Source organism: Bos taurus, chromosome 22 (genome assembly GCF_002263795.3).
Source record: "Bos taurus isolate L1 Dominette 01449 registration number 42190680 breed Hereford chromosome 22, ARS-UCD2.0, whole genome shotgun sequence".
In the NCBI taxonomy this organism is placed as follows: Eukaryota; Metazoa; Chordata; class Mammalia; order Artiodactyla; family Bovidae; genus Bos; species Bos taurus.
In genome coordinates, this window is record NC_037349.1 from 14,339,833 (window position 1) to 14,359,222 (window position 19,390).

The 19,390-nt window shown below is 39.0% G+C and overlaps 1 protein-coding gene across 12 annotated transcripts in view; it reads right to left on the bottom strand.

Moving 5' to 3' along the window:
• The window catches only part of ULK4 (unc-51 like kinase 4), a 521,202-nt gene that overhangs the window by 488,724 nt on the left and 13,088 nt on the right, over nt 1-19,390 (bottom strand). For 8 of the 12 annotated variants that reach the window (XR_009492338.1, XR_009492337.1, XM_005222596.5 and 5 more), the window contains exons 5-9: nt 17,624-17,786; nt 14,588-14,689; nt 13,941-14,024; nt 12,239-12,314; nt 2,021-2,113 (exon numbers count right to left, since the gene is read on the bottom strand). Coding sequence is in view for 10 of the 12 variants with exons in the window: in XM_005222596.5 (XP_005222653.1) it covers nt 2,021-2,113; nt 12,239-12,314; nt 13,941-14,024; nt 14,588-14,689; nt 17,624-17,786 (518 nt within the window). In the remaining 2 variants the exon portion in view is untranslated. The remainder of the gene's footprint in view (nt 1-2,020; nt 2,114-12,238; nt 12,315-13,940; nt 14,025-14,587; nt 14,690-17,623; nt 17,787-19,390) is intronic. The other 4 variants (XM_024983119.2, XM_059879992.1, XM_059879989.1 and 1 more) reach the window with 3 other exon arrangements.

Consider the following 19,390-nt stretch of genomic DNA (forward strand, 5'->3'; position numbering starts at 1 on the left):
GCCAACAGGAGAAGTAAACCAGTACTCGAAGCATCAGTGAGCCAGCAATGAGCTTCCCTTTCATTTTTGCCCTTCCAGTGTCACCAGCCCTGGGCTCAAAGGAGCTCCACAAGAAATCCTCTATTTCTGTTCCAAGGAACAGGAAAGGGAAACCCTAAGGGTCAGAGCAGGGGAAATACCCTAGTTTTTTGTTTGGTTTTTGGTTTTTCTTATTCCCTTTTGTCCTGCCCCAGCCTCCAGGTAATCTTGCAGCACACACTTCTGGCCCACGCCTAAAATCCTGTGGGAGAAACATCCTCTTTTCTAAACAGAGAGCTATGATCCCAAGAAGGTGAGGCAAATCTCTCTGTTCTCTTACTTTTCCTCTCTCATCATCCTCCTGTCACTTGGTCCCAAAGACATCCATCAAGACATAAAAGCATACACCATGAGGAAGTGTGGCTCACAGTGGGAAGGCAAGGTTGAAAACAAATTTACGTAAGAGTCCATAAAGAGACTCTAAAGGAGAGAAACCACATGATCCTATCTATTGATACAAAAAGGCATTTGACGTTTATTAATAACATTCGTTTCCAACTGAAAAAGGGAAGTTACAAAACCCTCCAGCTCATCGTGTGTACGTGTGTGTGTGCACACACACTCGCACATGTGAGCATGCTCTGTTGTACCCAACTCTTGAGACCCTGAGGTCTGTAGCCCACCAGGCTCCCCTGTCCATGGGGATTCTCCAGCCAAGAATACTGGAGAGGGTTGCCATTTTCCTTCTCCAAGGGATCTTCCTGATCCAGAGATTGAACCCATGGCTCTTGCATCTCCTGCACTGGCAGGCAGGTTCTTTACCACTAGCACCATCAGGGAAGCCCATTGTACTTAATGCAGGAAGGCTGAATGCATCCTAAAATCAGAAACCAGGCAATAGTGTTCATTGTCATCACCCCTCATACACTGAGTTCAGTTGCTCAGTCGTGCCCCACTCCTTCATTACCTCATTCATTACCATGCTAAAAAAAAAGTCCTTGCAAGGCCAGTAAGAAAGAAAAGGCATACAGATCAGAAGGAAGATGGCATACTAAGGTGCAAGGTGGCCGAGGACTTGCTGACACTGATAGACAAGGACCCACGCCCAGTTTCTGTACTCTTCATAGAGCCTGAAGTGTGGAAACAGCTGAGCTCAGTGGGTCGCAGAAACCAAAGTTTGAGAGAGACCTTATATAGAATTCAGATTTCTCTATCCAGTACACTGAATTGACAAGATTAAAATTAAGAATCAAACAACCATTATCACTGAATGAAGTGGAGAGAGGAGGAGTCGATTATCTGGACTTTGGCTCATCTACTTTTCACCTTGTTCTTTTCAAAACACCATCACTTTTGTAAGTGTCCCAGGCTAAGAAGACTTAATAATAAAATGAAGTATATTAGTCAGGATGAGCTAGGTTATGCTGTGCTAACATGATCCAAAAATACTAGTGACTTAGACTCTCCTAGCTTTATGTCTCACTCGTGCACACAGCCACCACAGGCAGGCAGGAATGCTGTGCTCATCGTGGTCACTAAAGACCCAGCCTGAAGGCAACTCCATCTGGACATTTTCTTCCTGATCACCTCATCGGGAGAAAGAAAGGTAGCAAATCACACCCTGGCTCTTTGAGTTTCTACACAGAAATAACACATCACTTCTGCTCACATTTCATCAGCCACAGCAAGTCACAGGACTGCACCTAATTTCAAAGAGGGAAATGAGATCCTACCATGTGCTGACAAGGCGGGAGTCCAGGTGAACAGGACTAATGACCACAGGACTAAAACCCTGCCTGGAGAATAAACAACTGAACAGAGAATGAGCAAAGTCAAGCACACAAAATGTCGTGACTAAACTCTTTAAGCAACCCTTAATTAAACAAATGCCCGATTTTCTATTATGAAAAGCACAGAAATCCACATCACTGAGGCTGCAATCATAGCAATGGGCCAAGTGCTTAATAACCATGCCCCCCACACAAAGATCAGCTTGTACTACCTGACGTTGGAATCCTCAGTGCTTGAGTCCTGATCATTTCTAGCAAAAGCATCCTTCCAAAATGAATGCTGCAGCAGGTCTGCCCAAGTCAGTCTTTATAAAACAGAAATGTTTAAAATCTATTTTAATATGATTTACCATGGAGAATTCCCAGGACATGTCCTAGTTATACATATCAGATCCGTTTCACATATTCCTTTTTATTATCTATTTTTTAAATTCTTTTCTTAACTGGAGGATAACTGCTTTATAATATTGTGATGGCTTCTGCCATATAACAATGTGAATCAGTCATAAGTACACATGTCCCCTCCCTCCTGAAATCCCTTATCCCCTAACCCACCCCTATGGGTTGTCAGAGAGTACAGCACTGAACTCCCTGTGTCATACAGCAGCTTCCCACTAGCTATCTATTTTACACATGGTAACGCACATGTTTCAGCGCTACTCTCTCAATTCATCCACCCTCTCCTTCCCTAGCTGGGTCCAAAGTCTGTTCTCTGTATCTGCATCTCTATTCCTGCCCTGCCAATTTTGTAACTTCACTTTTAGAAGTTCATTCAGAAATAAACAAGCTTATCAACCTCATGACTATACACAGTCACACCTCTGTTTAGGAGTCAAAACATTATTTAATCAGATCACCCACATTAAGATGACTTCAGGCCGTATCTGAAAACTAGACTCACTTTCAAAGTATTAAGTTTTACTACTTATCAATTATACCTGAGGTATACTCAGATTCAAAATGATTAACCCTAAAATTCAAAAAAGATAGTAATTTATATCTAATTATTCAAAATTTAGGAAATGAAATTCAAACTATCTTGGTTGAAATTAAAATACAAGTGATAAAGATCTGGCAGCCACAAGTATATGTCCCTTTTATACAAATGGCTCCTTAAATTCACTAACAATTAAAATTGCCAATAAAATGGAATTTCTTTTTCATCTACCAAAGTAGCAAAAAATGTATAAGATCAACAAAGCCCACTGTATTTAACAATTGGAGGGAAGGAGCTTTCTAAAATTGCTGGAAGTATAAACCTTCCCATGTTCCTGGGATCAGCAAATGTGTCCACATTTTTAATGTTCTTACTAATCTTTGGCCAGCAATCCCATCTTGAGAAACTTATTCAAAGGAGATAACTTCTTAAGTGAACAAAAACAAAGAGAGACAAAAACACATTTACTATAGCAGTCAGTATATACGATATTCTAAATCAAGAAGAACTCTCAAAAAAAAAAAGCACTCTGAATACTGTTATCATACATTATTGCATGTACATTCAGCAGCCACTTAAAATGACCAAGTGAAAAAATAAAATGACCAAGCAGATATATAGAGTAAAGAAACTAGGTTGTGGGGTGGTCCCATTTATGCAAAAAAGTATTTCATATGGAATATAAATACATAAAAATATACCCTAAATAAGGTCCTAAATTAGCTAAATTAAGCATATTTATATCTTATCCAAAAAAATCTGGGAGATTATCCACCAAAGTAACACTTATCCTAAAAGCATGCTATTGCAAGTACAGCAGTGTCTTACAATTTATTCAAGTATAAACATTTTCTTCTGTATAGTTTCTCTCATATTTAATGCTGAACATTACATGCTATACTAAATTTATTCATTTTACACCCTGAAGTAGAGACCCCAAACATTTGTCGAAAATCTCAAGATAACTAGTGGGAGAACCAGAAACTAGTTTCTCTTGTCTTCACGCCAGGGAGACCCCCACCTTCATTCCCTACTCCCCTCTGCCCTCCCCTACTCTGTATCGTAAGGATTTCTAACTTTCTGCCATCCCTGCTACACAGAGCATTCACACTGTGCCTGTGATCGTCACTTGACATTCCCAGTATGACAGGAATATCATATTGATAAATCACTTCACATTAAAATAGGGCCCTGACTGGGCAGGGAGGCGCGGCGTGGGCTGCATCACTGAGAGTAAGAATCTGGCCTGAATACCCTGAGCGCTATCTGAGCGAAATAATGTGGGCTAGCAAACCAGACTGTGGGATATCTACCACGCGAAAAGCCAGCCCTAACCTAAGACCGCCAGGCCCGCGCACGGAACAAAGGACTGAACAGAGATAGCCGGCTGCAGATCTTCCCCCTCCGGTGACAGGCAGCCAGAGCCGGAAGGGGGCAATCGCAGCCCCAGAGAGACATTATCTATAAAACTGTAAGCAGGCTTCTTTGCTAACTAAAACTTATTGGGGGTCTGGACGGTCAACATCTGCCTGAGAAGGTGCGCCGGTTTTACACCCAGATAACCGAGTGGCGGGGAGGCGATAAGTCGCAGCATTGGCGCTCGCCAAACACCTCATCACCTGAGCTGCTCGGACCTGGGAAGAGCACAAAACTCAGGCCCAACTGAGTCTGCGCCTCTGAGGACTACCCGAGTGCCTGAACCTGAGCGGCTTGGACCTGGGAGGTGCAGGCAGCCCAGGGCCAGCCTCGGATTGTTCCCGGCGGAACAACCTAGAGTCCGAGTAGTGTGGACAGGGAGGCTACACGCGCCGTGAGCGGGGGCAGACCCAGGGTGGCTGAGGCACTGCGAGCCCACGCCAGTGTTATTTGTTTGCAGCATCCCTCCCTCCCTCCCCACAGCGCGACTGAACAAGTAAGCCTAAAAAAAAAAAAAAAAGTGTCCTCCACCGTGCCCTTTGTGTCAGGGCGGAAACCAGATACTGAAGAGACTAGCAAACAGAAGAAGATATAACAGAGGGAAACGCCTTGGAAGCTACAGGCAATAGATCAAAACCCTGTGGTTACTACGGACTACATAGGAAGGGGCCTATAGATCTTGAGAAATATAAATCTGACCAAGGAACTAGCCAAAAATGAACTGAACCCACAACACCCACAAAAAAAAAAAAAAGTCCTAGATATATTTTTATTATTTTTACGATCATTCTTTCTTTTTTAATTAAAAAAAAAATTTTTAAGTCCTCTATTGTTCCTTTAATTTTCACTTTTATAACCTATTACTTTGCAAAAAAAAAAAAGACCCTATTTTTTTCTTCTTCAGCAAACTTCATATATATATATTTTATAATTTTTTGACCTTTTTTGTTTTTGTTTTTGTTTTTTTCTTCTTTTCTTTAACATTGTATTTCTGAAATTCCAAACTCTACTCTAGATTTTTAATTTTCGCTTTTTGGTATATGTTATCAATTTTGTACCTATAGTTTTTTTTTATATAATTTCTGTGACTTTTTTTTTTTCTTCTTCTCTGTTTCTTTCTCTTCTTTTATATAACATTGTATATCTGAAATTCCAAACTTTACTCTAGATTTTTAATTTATGCTTTTTGGTATTTGATATCAATTTTGTACCTTTATTTTCTTTATAATTTTTGTGACATTGTTCGTATTTGTTTGTTTTCTCTCTATTTTTCTTTTTTTTTTTTTTTAACATTGTATTTTTGTAATTCCAAACTCTACTCTAGATTTTTAATTTTTGCTCTCTGGTATTAGTTATCAATTTTGTACCTGTACTTTCTTTATAATTTTCGCGACCTTGTTTGTTTTTGTTTGTTCGTTTTTTTCTCTCTTTCTTTTCCTTCTTCTTTTCTTTAACATCGTATTTTTGAAATTCCAAACTCTACTCTAGATTTTTAATTTTTGCTTTTATGTATTTGTTACCAATTTTGTACCTTTAAGGACCCAATCTTCAGGACCCATTTGTCACTAGGGAGTGAGATTACTGGCTTGACTGCTCTCTCTCCCTTTGGACTCTCCCTTTTCTCCACCAGGTCGCCTGTGTCTCCTCCCTAACCCCTCTCTACTCTACCCAACTCTGTGAATTTCTGTGTGTTCCAGACGGTGGAGAACACTTAGGGAACTGATTACTGGCTGGATCTGTCTCCCTCCTTTTCATTCCCCCCTTTTATCCTTCTGGCCACCTCTGTTACCTTCCTCCTTCTTCTCTTCTCTGTATAACCCCATGAACATCTCTGAGTGGTCCAGTTGTGGAGTGCACATAAGGAAGTGACTACTGGCTAGCCCACTCTCTCCACTATTGATTCACCTCATCTCATTTGGGTCACCTCTAACTCCCTCCTCCCTCTTCTCTTCTCCATGTAACCCTGTGAACCTCTCTGAGTGACCCTCACTGTAGAGAAACTTTTCATCTTTAATGTAGATGTTTTATCAATGGTGCTGTATAGAAGGAGAAGTTTTGAAACTACTGTAAAAATAAGACCGATAACCGGAAGCAGGAGACTTAAGTCCAAACCCTGACTCCAGGGAACTCCTGACTCCAAGGAACATTAATTGACAGGAGCTCATCAAACGCCTCCATACCAACACTGAAACCAAGCACCACACAAGGGCCAATAAGTTCCAGGGCAAGACATAACAAGCAAATTCTCCAGCAACAAAGGAACACAGCCCTGAGCTTCAAGATACAGGCTGCCCAAAGTCACCCCAAAACTATAGACATCTCATAACTCATTACTGGACATTTCATTGCACTCCAGAGAGAAGATATACAGCTCCACCCACCAGAACACCGACACAAGCTTCCCTAACCAGGAAACCTTGACAAGCCACCTGTACAAACCCACACACAGTGAGGAAACGCCACAATAAAGAGAACTCCACAAACTGCCAGAATACAGAAAGGACACCCCAAACTCAGCAATTTAAACAAGATGAAGAGACAGAGGAATACTCAGCAGATAAAGGAACAGGATAAATGCCCACCAAACCAAACAAAAGAGGAAGAGATAGGGAATCTACCTGATAAAGAATTCCGAATAATGATAGTGAAATTGATCCAAAATCTTGAAATCAAAATGGAATCACAGATAAATAGCCTGGAGACAAGGATTGAGAAGATGCAAGAAAGGTTTAACAAGGACCTAGAAGAAATAAAAAAGAGTCAATATATAATGAATAATGCAATAAGTGATATTAAAAACACTCTGGAGGCAACAAATAGTAGGATAACAGAGGCAGAAGACAGGATTAGTGAATTAGAAGATAGAATGGTAGAAATAAATGAATCAGAGAGGATAAAAGAAAAACAAATTAAAAGAAATGAGGACAATCTCAGAGACCTCCAGGACAATATTAAACGCTACAACATTCGAATCATAGGGGTTCCAGAAGAAGAAGACAAAAAGAAAGACCATGAGAAAATACTTGAGGAGATAATAGTGGAAAACTTCCCTAAAATGGGGAAGGAAATAATCACCCAAGTACAAGAAACCCAGAGAGTCCCAAACAGGATAAACCCAAGGAGAAACACTCCAAGACACATATTAATCAAATTAACAAAGATCAAACACAAAGAACAAATATTAAAAGCAGCAAGGGAAAAACAACAAATAACACACAAGGGAATTCCCATAAGGATAACAGCTGATCTTTCAATAGAAACTCTTCAAGCCAGGAAGGAATGGCAAGACATACTTAAAGTGATGAAAGAAAATAACCTACAGCCCAGATTATTGTACCCAGCAAGGATCTCATTCAAGTATGAAGGAGAAATCAAAAGCTTTTCAGACAAGCAAAAGCTGAGAGAATTCTGCACCACCAAACCAGCTCTCCAACGAATACTAAAGGATATTCTCTAGACAGGAAACACAAAAACGGTGTATAAACTCGAACCCAAAACAATAAAGTAAATGGCAACGGGATCATACTTATCAGTAATTACCTTAAACGTAAATGGGTTGAATGCCCCAACCAAAAGACAAAGACTGGCTGAATGGATACAAAAACAAGACCCCTACATATGTTGTCTACAAGAGACCCACCTCAAAACAGGGGACACATACGGACTGAAAGTGAAGGGCTGGAAAAAGATTTTCCATGCAAATAGGGACCAAAAGAAAGCAGGAGTAGCAATACTCATATCAGATGAAATAGACTTTAAAACAAAGGCTGTGAAAAGAGACAAAGAAGGTCACTACATAATGATCAAAGGATCAATCCAAGAAGAAGATATAACAATTATAAATATATATGCACCCAACACGGGAGCACCACAGTACCTAAGACAAATGCTAACAAGTATGAAAGGAGAAATTAACAATAACACAATAATAGTGGGAGACTTTAATACCCCACTTACACCTATGGATAGATCAACTAAACAGAAAATTAACAAGGAAACACAAACGTTAAACAATACAATAGACCAGTTAGACCTAATTGATATCTATAGGACATTTCATCCCAAAACAATGAATTTCACCTTTTTCTCAAGCACACATGGAACCTTCTCCAGGATAGATCACACCCTGGGCCATAAAGCTAGCCTTGGTAAGTTCAAAAAAATAGAAATCATTCCAAGCATTTTTTCTGACCACAATGCAGTAAGATTAGATCTCAATTACAGGAGAAAAACTATTAAAAATTCCAACATATGGAGGCTGAACAACACACTGCTGAATAACCAACAAATCACAGAAGAAATCAAAAAAGAAATCAAAATTTGCATAGAAACGAATGAAAATGAAAACACAACAACCCAAAACCTGTGGGACACGGTAAAAGCAGTCCTAAGGGGAAAGTTCATATCAATACAGGCACATCTCAAGAAACAAGAAAAAAGTCAAATAAATAACCTAAATCTACACCTAAAGCAACTAGAAAAGGAAGAAATGAAGAACCCCAGGGTTAGTAGAAGGAAAGAAATCTTAAAAATTAGAGCAGAAATAAATGCAAAAGAAACAAAAGAGACCATAGCAAAAATCAACAAAACCAAAAGCTGGTTCTTTGAAAGGATAAATAAAATTGACAAACCATTAGCCAGACTCATCAAGAAACAAAGGGAGAAAAATCAAATCAACAAAATTAGAAACGAAAATGGAGAGATCACAACAGACAACACAGAAATACAAAGAATCATAAGAGACTACTATCAACAATTATATGCCAATAAAATGGACAACGTGGAAGAAATGGACAAATTCTTGGAAAAGTACAACTTTCCAAAACTGGACCAGGAAGAAATAGAAAATCTTAACAGACCCATCACAAGCATGGAAATTGAAACTGTAATCAAAAATCTTCCAGCAAACAAAAGCCCCAGTCCAGACGGCTTCACAGCTGAATTCTACCAAAAATTTAGAGAAGAGCTAACACCTATCCTGCTCAAACTCTTCCAGAAAATTGCAGAGGAAGGTAAACTTCCAAACTCATTCTATGAGGCCACCATCACCCTAATACCAAAACCTGACAAAGATGCCACAAAAAAAGAAAACTACAGGCCAATATCACTGATGAACATAGATGCAAAAATCCTTAACAAAATTCTAGCAATCAGAATCCAACAACACATTAAAAAGATCATACACCATGATCAAGTGGGCTTTATCCCAGGGATGCAAGGATTCTTCAATATCCGCAAATCAATCAATGTAATACACCACATTAACAAATTGAAAAATAAAAACCATATGATTATCTCAATAGATGCAGAGAAAGCCTTTGACAAAATTCAACATCCATTTATGATAAAAACTCTCCAGAAAGCAGGAAAAGAAGGAACATACCTCAACATAATAAAAGCTATATATGACAAACCCACAGCAAACATTATCCTCAATGGTGAAAAATTGAAAGCATTTCCTCTCAAGTCAGGAACAAGACAAGGGTGCCCACTTTCACCATTACTATTCAACATAGTTTTGGAAGTTTTGGCCACAGCAATCAGAGCAGAAAAAGAAATAAAAGGAATCCAAATTGGAAAAGAAGAAGTAAAACTCTCACTATTTGCAGATGACATGATCCTCTACATAGAAAACCCTAAAGATTCCACCAGAAAATTACTAGAAATAATCAATGACTATAGTAAAGTTGCAGGATATAAAATCAACACACAGAAATCCCTTGCATTCCTATACACTAATAATGAGAAAACAGAAAGAGAAATTAAGGAAACAATTCCATTCACCATTGCAACGGAAAGAATAAAATACTTAGGAATATATCTACCTAAAGAAACTAAAGACCTATATATAGAAAACTATAAAACACTGGTGAAAGAAATCAAAGAGGACACTAATAGATGGAGAAATATACCATGTTCATGGATTGGAAGAATCAACATAGTGAAAATGAGTATACTACCCAAAGCAATTTATAGATTCAACGCAATCCCTATCAAGCTACCAACAGTATTCTTCACAGAGCTAGAACAAATAATTTCACAATTTGTATGGAAATACAAAAAACCTCGAATAGCCAAAGCGATCTTGAGAAAGAAGAATGGAACTGGAGGAATCAACCTACCTGACTTCAGGCTCTACTACAAAGCCACAGTTATCAAGACAGTATGGTACTGGCACAAAGACAGAAATATTGATCAATGGAATAAAATAGAAAGCCCAGAGATAAATCCACGCACATATGGACACCTTATCTTTGACAAAGGAGGCAAGAATATACAATGGATTAAAGACAATCTCTTTAACAAGTGGTGCTGGGAAATCTGGTCAACCACTTGTAAAAGAATGAAACTAGAACACTTTCTAACACCACACACAAAAATAAACTCAAAATGGATTAAAGATCTCAACGTAAGACCAGAAACTATAAAACTCCTAGAGGAGAACATAGGCAAAACACTCTCCGACATACATCACAGCAGGATCCTCTATGACCCACCTCCCAGAATATTGGAAATAAAAGCAAAAATAAACAAATGGGACCTAATTAACCTTAAAAGCTTCTGCACATCAAAGGAAACTATTAGCAAGGTGAAAAGACAGCCTTCAGAATGGGAGAAAATAATAGCAAATGAAGCAACTGACAAACAACTCATCTCAAAAATATACAAGCAACTCCTCCAGCTCAACTCCAGAAAAATAAACGACCCAATCAAAAAATGGGCCAAAGAACTAAATAGACATTTCTCCAAAGAAGACATACAGATGGCTAACAAACACATGAAAAGATGCTCAACATCACTCATTATCAGAGAAATGCAAATCAAAACCACTATGAGGTACCATTTCACACCAGTCAGAATGGCTGCGATCCAAAAGTCTACAAATAATAAATGCTGCAGAGGGTGTGGAGAAAAGGGAACCCTCTTACACTGTTGGTGGGAATGCAAACTAGTACAGCCACTATGGAGAACAGTGTGGAGATTCCTTAAAAAACTGGAAATAGAACTGCCTTATGATCCAGCAATCCCACTGCTGGGCATACACACTGAGGAAATCAGAAGGGAAAGAGACACGTGTACCCCAATGTTCATCGCAGCACTGTTTATAATAGCCAAGACATGGAAGCAACCTAGATGTCCATCAGCAGATGAATGGATAAGAAAGCTGTGGTACATATACACAATGGAGTATTACTCAGCCATTAAAAAGAATACATTGGAATCAGTTCTAATGAGGTGGATGAAACTGGAGCCTATTATACAGAGTGAAGTAAGCCAGAAGGAAAAACATAAATACAGTATACTAACGCATATATATGGAATTTAGAAAGATGGTAACAATAACCCAGTGTACAAGACAGCAAAAGAGACAGTGATGTATAGAACAGTCTTATGGACTCTGTGGGAGAGGGAGAGGGTGGGAAGATTTGGAAGAATGGCAATGAAACATGTAAAATATCGTGTGGGAAACGAGTTGCCAGTCCAGGTTCGATGCACGATGCTGGATGCTTTGGGCTGGTGCACTGGGACGGCCCAGGGGGATGGTATGGGGAGGGAGGAGGGAGGAGGGTTCGGGATGGGGAACACATGTATACCTGTGGCGGATTCATTTTGATATTTGGCAAAACTAATACAATTATGTAAAGTTTAAAAATAAAATAAAATTAGAAAAAAATAAAATAAAATAAAATAGGGCCCTGTTAGTCATTATTACATTAAGTATCTTGACAGCACATACACAGTGGGGTAGTCTAAGACAGTTTTAGCCTGAAATCCACAATGGAAACAAAAAAGTGTACTCCTTGGATTTGGGGAATTACAAGGAAATCTGTCAACCTATGAGGCAACTACGTGCTACATTAGAAGAAAAACTGACTTTTAAAATGTCTCCTGATTAAATACACCTGCAAACAGCAGCCACTCAATGTAGACTCAGATTTCTTTTTTTCCCCCCCAAAAAAGAGAGATCATTTGAACAGTTCTTTCTAAAATAAGAACAGTACAATTTTAGAAGTACACTAAAGGAAAAAAAAAAGATTCCACTGCTCATTCATGTTAAAATATTACCCATACATACCTTTTCTGAGGGTCTTTTTGAAGCAAACCATCAAGCAGATTAATAAAATCTGAAGAAGCTTTAGGACAAGAAGAATCTAGATACAAAATAATAACCCAGAAAAGAAAGGAAAGTGGTTAAGTAACGAAAACACACCCTGCATCAACATTATAACAGCAGCATTTTAAGCACATCAATTATTTTTAAGAGAACACAGAATACATGAGTAACAATAAAGCCTCCACTTAATGGAGGAAGGGAACAAAAATTTTAAACTTTGTCCCTGGACCACAATAAAACATGTATCTCAAACACTAAGTTCTGACTAACCTCTAAACTTTCTCTTTACAACCCAGTAAGGATCATGAGCTCACACCATTGTCTTCAACTATTAATTATGTTTCATTTTCTGAGGCATTCTTAACTTAACCAGCTTTGCTTGATAATATACTGTGACTACAGTACTTGTAATCCCACTTTATTTCAAAGATTTTTAATAGGAAAAGAATAAACATCACAATATTATGATACTGTCAAATTCCATTCATCTCCAAGTGTTCTGTCTTTTTATACTGGACAGATGTATACCCTGGTCAAATTATCAGTCTATAATTAAAAGAAGTGGCCCAGAAAATGATGGCCAAAGCCATCAAAACAGATGGTGCTATTAGGCACTGTGGGCACAGTCTGAACAAGATCCCTGTGAAATAATCACCCTTGGGCCGCCAGTGGTTTTCTTGACCAGACCTTTGATACCTTCATTTTCAGATTTCTTTACGCTGCATAAACATCTTTAACTTATACAAGAAAACAATACTTAATGAGTGTTTATACAATACTTATGAGTGCTTATACAAGTTAAAAATCAGAAGTCATCATTATAAGAAATAGGAATGACTGATTTGTATGAAAACGGAAGTTAAAAAAAAGAAAGAAAGAAATACTTTTTAAGAAATACAGACCCCTTTCAAAATATCAAGATTTTTTGTTTTTTTTCACCTAGGATGAGTCTTAAAATACTGAAAATATTCTGCATTCCTATTTCTTCCATCAATTATTGAGGATTCTTTTTCTTTTAAAACTCACAACCTTATTTTTCAAATTCAAAATGAATATTCAAAATGAATATAAAGTCACATATGTGGTCTTAAGATCCACATCTTTTGAGGTATGTAGCAAAGTGTTTTATTATGTTAGTACCTTCTTTTTCTTTCCTTAAAATTGTTAATGGTAAACACATTAATTACAATTTGTAAATTTTCAATACTTTTAAAACACTGCAACCAAATCGAGCTTAAACGCTTGAGCTTATCAGAGTAGCATTCTGATTTCTCAAGATACAAGACTGAGAAATGCTTGATTTGTTCCTATTCAAACACTACATGGGACATGAGTACATATTAAGTAAATGGTATAGACATATGAACACACCAAAATGACATAAAAGTTTGAGTTTTAAATCTTTAAACCAGACTTCTTTTGATAGGAGGACAAAATAATTTGTATTTTTAAATGAGGGAACTTAATAGTACTCTGCTTTCCGTTTCAGCATCTTTTTAAAAATGGCAAAGGGAATACTAACATTTCTAAAAATATCAATGTGTGACTATTCAGAAAACACAAATTTGAGGGGTTATGAATTGACAGAAACACTTTGGGATAAAAGTGCACCGTTGGTCCGTGTAGTAAATCGACTACATTTATAATAAAAAAGAAATCCTACCTTTTGGAATAGGTGGCAAAGGATCTTCATAACAAATCTTTTCAATTAGTTCTGAGACACATTCTGAGAAGAATGGAGGCTTTCCTTAAATCAAACGAAAGCTTGCAAAATTAAACAAGTTTGCTACCACCAATAATTCTTAATGAATCTCAACTACAGACAGTTCAAGACTACATAATTTATAGGAAATATATACATATATAGCATAATTAATTACTGAACGCTGGGTATATACCAGGCACACTGTCTATATATTTTTATATTTCTACAATTGAAAATTTATCATCCTAAAAATACAAAATTCACTTATGGATAACCATACTCCAAGAGTTGCATGGGCCACTGGACACATCTGAAAATTCATAGTCAAAGGTACCTTTACAAGATGTTCTACGAATAATCAGTTTTCAACAGTTAGGCATATTTCAACATTCCAACTGATTACCATGAAAAATATCCTTGTCAAAAGTTCCTAAAAACCTGCACATGCTGAGACAACCAAGCAAGTCAGCAAAAACTAGTATATAGAAAAACTTAGAAAAATCCGCTTTTTCACCTCTTACAGGTAAACTCGTTGCAAACTACATATGTAACCATTATGTATGTGTGTCCAGCTCTGATTTTAAACTGAACCAGAATGTAATCACCTGAAAACATTTCATAGAGCAGGCAGCCCAAGGACCAGAGGTCACTGGTGATGGAGAAGTCGGTACCCCTCACAATTTCTGGAGCTGTATAGATAAGAGATCCTAAAAATAAAGGTGAAAGGACAGTTTTGTTAGACATTCATACTGCTGCCAACACAAATACACCTCGGAAAGACTAGGTGAAGTGAAAAAAGATCGGAGAACATGCACATGAATAGATCTTCATGCATATTTCACATTTTTATATGTTTTCTAATTTTAAGGTCCCACTTGCCAAGAGGGCTTCCCTTGGCTCAGTCAGTAAAGAATTCACCTGCAACACAGGAGACCTGGGTTCCATCCCTGGGTTGGGAAGACCCCTTGGAGGAGATCTTGGCAACCCACCCCAGTATTCTTGCCTGGAAAATCTCCATAGACAGAGGAGCCTAGTGGGCTGCAGTCCACAGGATTGCAAAAAGGCAGACATAACTGAGCGACTAAGTACAGCACTTGCTAAGAAAGCACTTGCTTTCAGTCCCGAAGTCATGTCAGATTCTGCAACCCCTCAGACTGCAGCCCAACAGGCTCCACTGTCCTCCATCATCTCCCAGGGTTTGCTCAAATTCAAGTCCACTGAGTCAGTGATACTACCCAACCATCTCATCCTCTGCTGCCCTCTTCTTTCACCTTCAATCTTTCCCAGCATTAGGGTTTTTTCCAACAAATCGGCTCTTTACATCAGGGTCCAAAGTATTAGAGTTTCAGCTTCAGCAACAGTCCTTCCAATGAATATTCAGAACTGATTTCCTTTAGGATTGACTGGTTGGATCTCCTTGCTGTCCAAGGGACTCTCAAGAGTCTTCTCCAGCACTACAGTTCAAAAGCATCAATTCTTTGGTGCTCAGCCTTCTTTATGGTCCAACTCTCACATCCATACACAACTACTGGAAAAACCACAGCTTTGACTAGACAGACCTTTATAGGCAAAGTGATGTCTCTGCTTTTTAATATGTTGTCTAGGTTTATCATAGCCTTCCTTCCAAGAAGCAAGCATCCTTTAATTCCATGGCTGCAGTCATCATCCGCCATGATTTTGGAGCCCAAGAAAATAAAATCTGTCCCTGCTTCCATTCTTTCCTCTTCTATTTGCCATGAATTGATGGGACTGGATGCCATGATCTTAGTTTTTTGAATGCTGAGTTTTATGCCAGCTTTTTCACTCTCCTCTTTCACCTCATTAAGAGGCTCTTTAGTTTCTCTTCACTTTCTACCATTAAAGTGGTATTATCTGCATATGTGAGAATGTATTGAAATATAAACCTTTTGAATAATCACCTGAGTAAGAGGTGTGGCACACTGAAGTGCATTCTTTTAAATTAACAATTCAAATAGTTGTAAGAAAAGAACCTTTGATTGTTATCAACAATATCTTGATTAGGACAGATTAAGTTATATAGAAGTCAGCACTCCAAATTCTCACTGGCTTAACTGCACAAGTTTCTTCATCATGAAACTACACATCGCCCACAGGTCAGCCAACAGGCTTCGATCCTCACAGTCAGTCCATCCAAGACCCAGGCTACATTTCAGTACATGCTTCCTAAGTCAGCAAGGTGGGGGCAAAGAATGTGGTTAACTTAATACGGGCTCTTAAAACTCCCAACTCGAAAAGACTTCTGTGCATACCTGGTGAGCTGTGGCAGGGACGATGCAAACCTACCATGTATCCAGAAGAGGAACAGGCAGCCATTGGTTAACAGTACTAGTGTTTACCACGTACACTGGATAGAATTCAGTATTACCCAGAAATACCAAATTCCAGAGTTAGAAAGCACCCCTGCTTACTGACATGAACAGCTGAGGCCTGGAAAGTACCCTCACATGCTCTAAGCCACAGAGTTGGGCAGTTACAGAACATCTGCCAAAACTCAGGGTTTCCTATCTTCCAATGAGAATGTCCTTCCCATGAAGTGAGTAATCACCAGTCACTAGAAAAGAGGTTAACATGCCCCCATCATGGGGACTGTTCTTGGATTCAGCTCAGAAGTGACCAAGCATCACTGCTAAAAACTGACATTTCTCTATAACACAGCCCTCTTCCCCTTTTGAAGGGACTATTTCAAAAGGTACATTCCTGAAACATACCACCCTCATTTTCTATAATAAAAGCATAGTCTACAATACTCATTTTCACCCATGCAATACTTGGGGATTTAAAGAGCCTTCTTCCTAGGCATGAAATTTTACTTCAACACTAACCCTGAAAGTTACATTTCTTTCCTCATATTTATGGGCCTCTGGTTAACCTGCTGCTCCCTATCACGTTATCTCATTCTTGTCATCAAGGCCATGTGACCACCAGGCCCAGGGATGCCGCCCTCTCTCCCAGTGCCTTTTGCTTCCTGGTGAGTCTCACTGGTCCAAAGTCTCAAGTACTGCACCAGGAACTTAGGAAAAAAGATCTTTATCACTTCTATCCAAAGTTCTCATATAAGAAATATGACTTCCTGGTCAAGGAACTAGGATCCCACATGTCACATGGCATGGTCAAAAGAAAAAAAAAGTAGGAAAAAAAAAAAGAAATTTGACTTCACACTCTCCCCTCAAGCACAGCGAGGTAACAGCCTAGGCCCCATCTGTCAAAACCACCTCCCAAGGATGCACCCCTAAAAATCTTCCATACTTGCAGAATATTAGCTCCTTAACAATGCTGAATATGTACCGAGCTGCTGGTGTGTGCCAGACACCAGTGTTAAGTGCTGAGGATACAGCAGGAAGGGAGACAAAATCCCCTTCCTTACGTTCTAACGAGCGGTCAGTGATGAAGTGAATGAGAAGGCTTTGTCAGAGGTTCCCTGTGCTTTAAACGGCATTAGATCCACATGGAAACCCTTAGGTCCTAGACAAAGCCATCCATAAATCCAGGCTTCTCCTGGTCCTTATTATTTATTTTCAATACATCATTTGGCTGGCAACATGAAAGGTGGACACTTTCTCCAAAACACAGGACTTGGGCGGCCCACCACTGGACTTCGGACCTTGAAGCTCGCCTCATACCTTTCACTCTACTTTTCATGCTTTTCTTCACTACATTCTCCCCGCTGTCACCTCCTCCTTCTTCTGCTGCCACCAAGGTGAAGAACTCTTCCAAATTTTCACCTTCCACTTTGGCCAAGGAAAAATTACTAAACTTCAGTGTTCCAGGCCCTTCCAAGAGTATCTATAAAGGTGAAGAAACAAATGTGTTCAAACACAAATTCAAAGTAATTTGCATTTCCATCCGTACCTCTTATAATCTCACTACAGAACCCTGACTATTGGCTTTCTTGCTTCATCACAACTCAGAAAATTAAACACAATTTTTTTTAAAAGAAGATGCTATGCTCAATCACTTCAGTCATGTCCAACTCTTTGCAATCCTATGGACTGGAGCCCACCAGGCTCCTCTGTTCATGGGATTCTCCAGGCAAGAATACTGGAGTGGGTTGCCATGCCCTCCTCCAAGGGATCTTCCCAACTCACGGATTGAACCTGGGTCTTCTGCACTGCAGGATTCTTTACCACTGAGCCACCAGGGAAGCCCCAAAAAGCAGCTTAGGAAATTTAAATCCAACACTACCAGAATCAAATATTAAATTCTCCCTTCTCAGATGCAGATGAAAAATGTGTCATAAAACCACAGAGGGAAACAGCAGTCTTTTGGGAAAGATGAAGAATGTACACGAAACAATCTACTCACGAACCCTCAGTAACAGCTGAAAGAGGATTTGGAAACCCACCAGTCCTAGGCGTTGTTTATTTAAATGATGAAGTGTGATTTAGGGTTCAGACTAAGGGTTCTGAAGTTACAGACCTAGATTTGACCCCTAGGTTCACCACTTACTGGCAGTCTAACCTGCAGAAATTACTTACCCTTTGTAAATCTCAGTCTCTTCACCTATAAAATGGGGAAAGTGATACTTCAGATAGTTTTAAAGGATTGAGGTTACACATGATGCAAAGGGCTTCTGACCGTGACTGGCATATGGAAAGTGCTCAAGTCTGCTAATATAATTTGTGATGAGAAGTTATCTGTTGATTATTGAAACTATACCAGGAACCAGTGTTCTCTTACCTTTACCTTTTCCCTTCCTTGCAAGGGGCTTTTTGATCTCAAAAGCAATTTAAAGTTTACTCTTTACTTCTAGTCACAAATATTAAGGATGTCAGTTAAGTCTACCACAGTGACTTTTTTTTTCTTTTTTTTTAATTTTATTTTAAAACTTTACATAATTGTATTAGTTTTGCCAAATATCAAAATGAATCCGCCACAGGTATACATGTGTTCCCCATCCTGAACCCTCCTCCCTCCCCATGACTTTTAAACTTTGTGGTTTTTTTGAGCACCTGAAGGCCTTGTTCAGGTGAAGACAATAACTGACAATAACTAGTCCCTACCCTGAGTTTCTGATTCAACCGGTCTGGGGTGAGGCCCAACAACCTGCATTTCTAACAAGTTCCAGGTAATGTTGATGCTGCTGGTCCAGGGAACACACTTGTAGAACCACCAGTAAGTGGCAGATAATTTTTTTTAAGTTAGTAAATATTTTGGACTTTGCAAGCCATACGGTTTCTGCCCTGACTTCTCAAGTCTGCAACCCCTGACAATACATAAATCAAAGGGCGTGGCTGTTCCAACAGAACTCCATTCACAAAAATAAGCATCCTGCTGGAACTCCTCCAAACCTAGTTCTAGAGTAAAAGTTACCTTATAAATCAGCCTGAAGCTCCAAGATTATGAACAGCTGATATGAGACCTCATTAAAGAGCTCACATGTAGGAGCT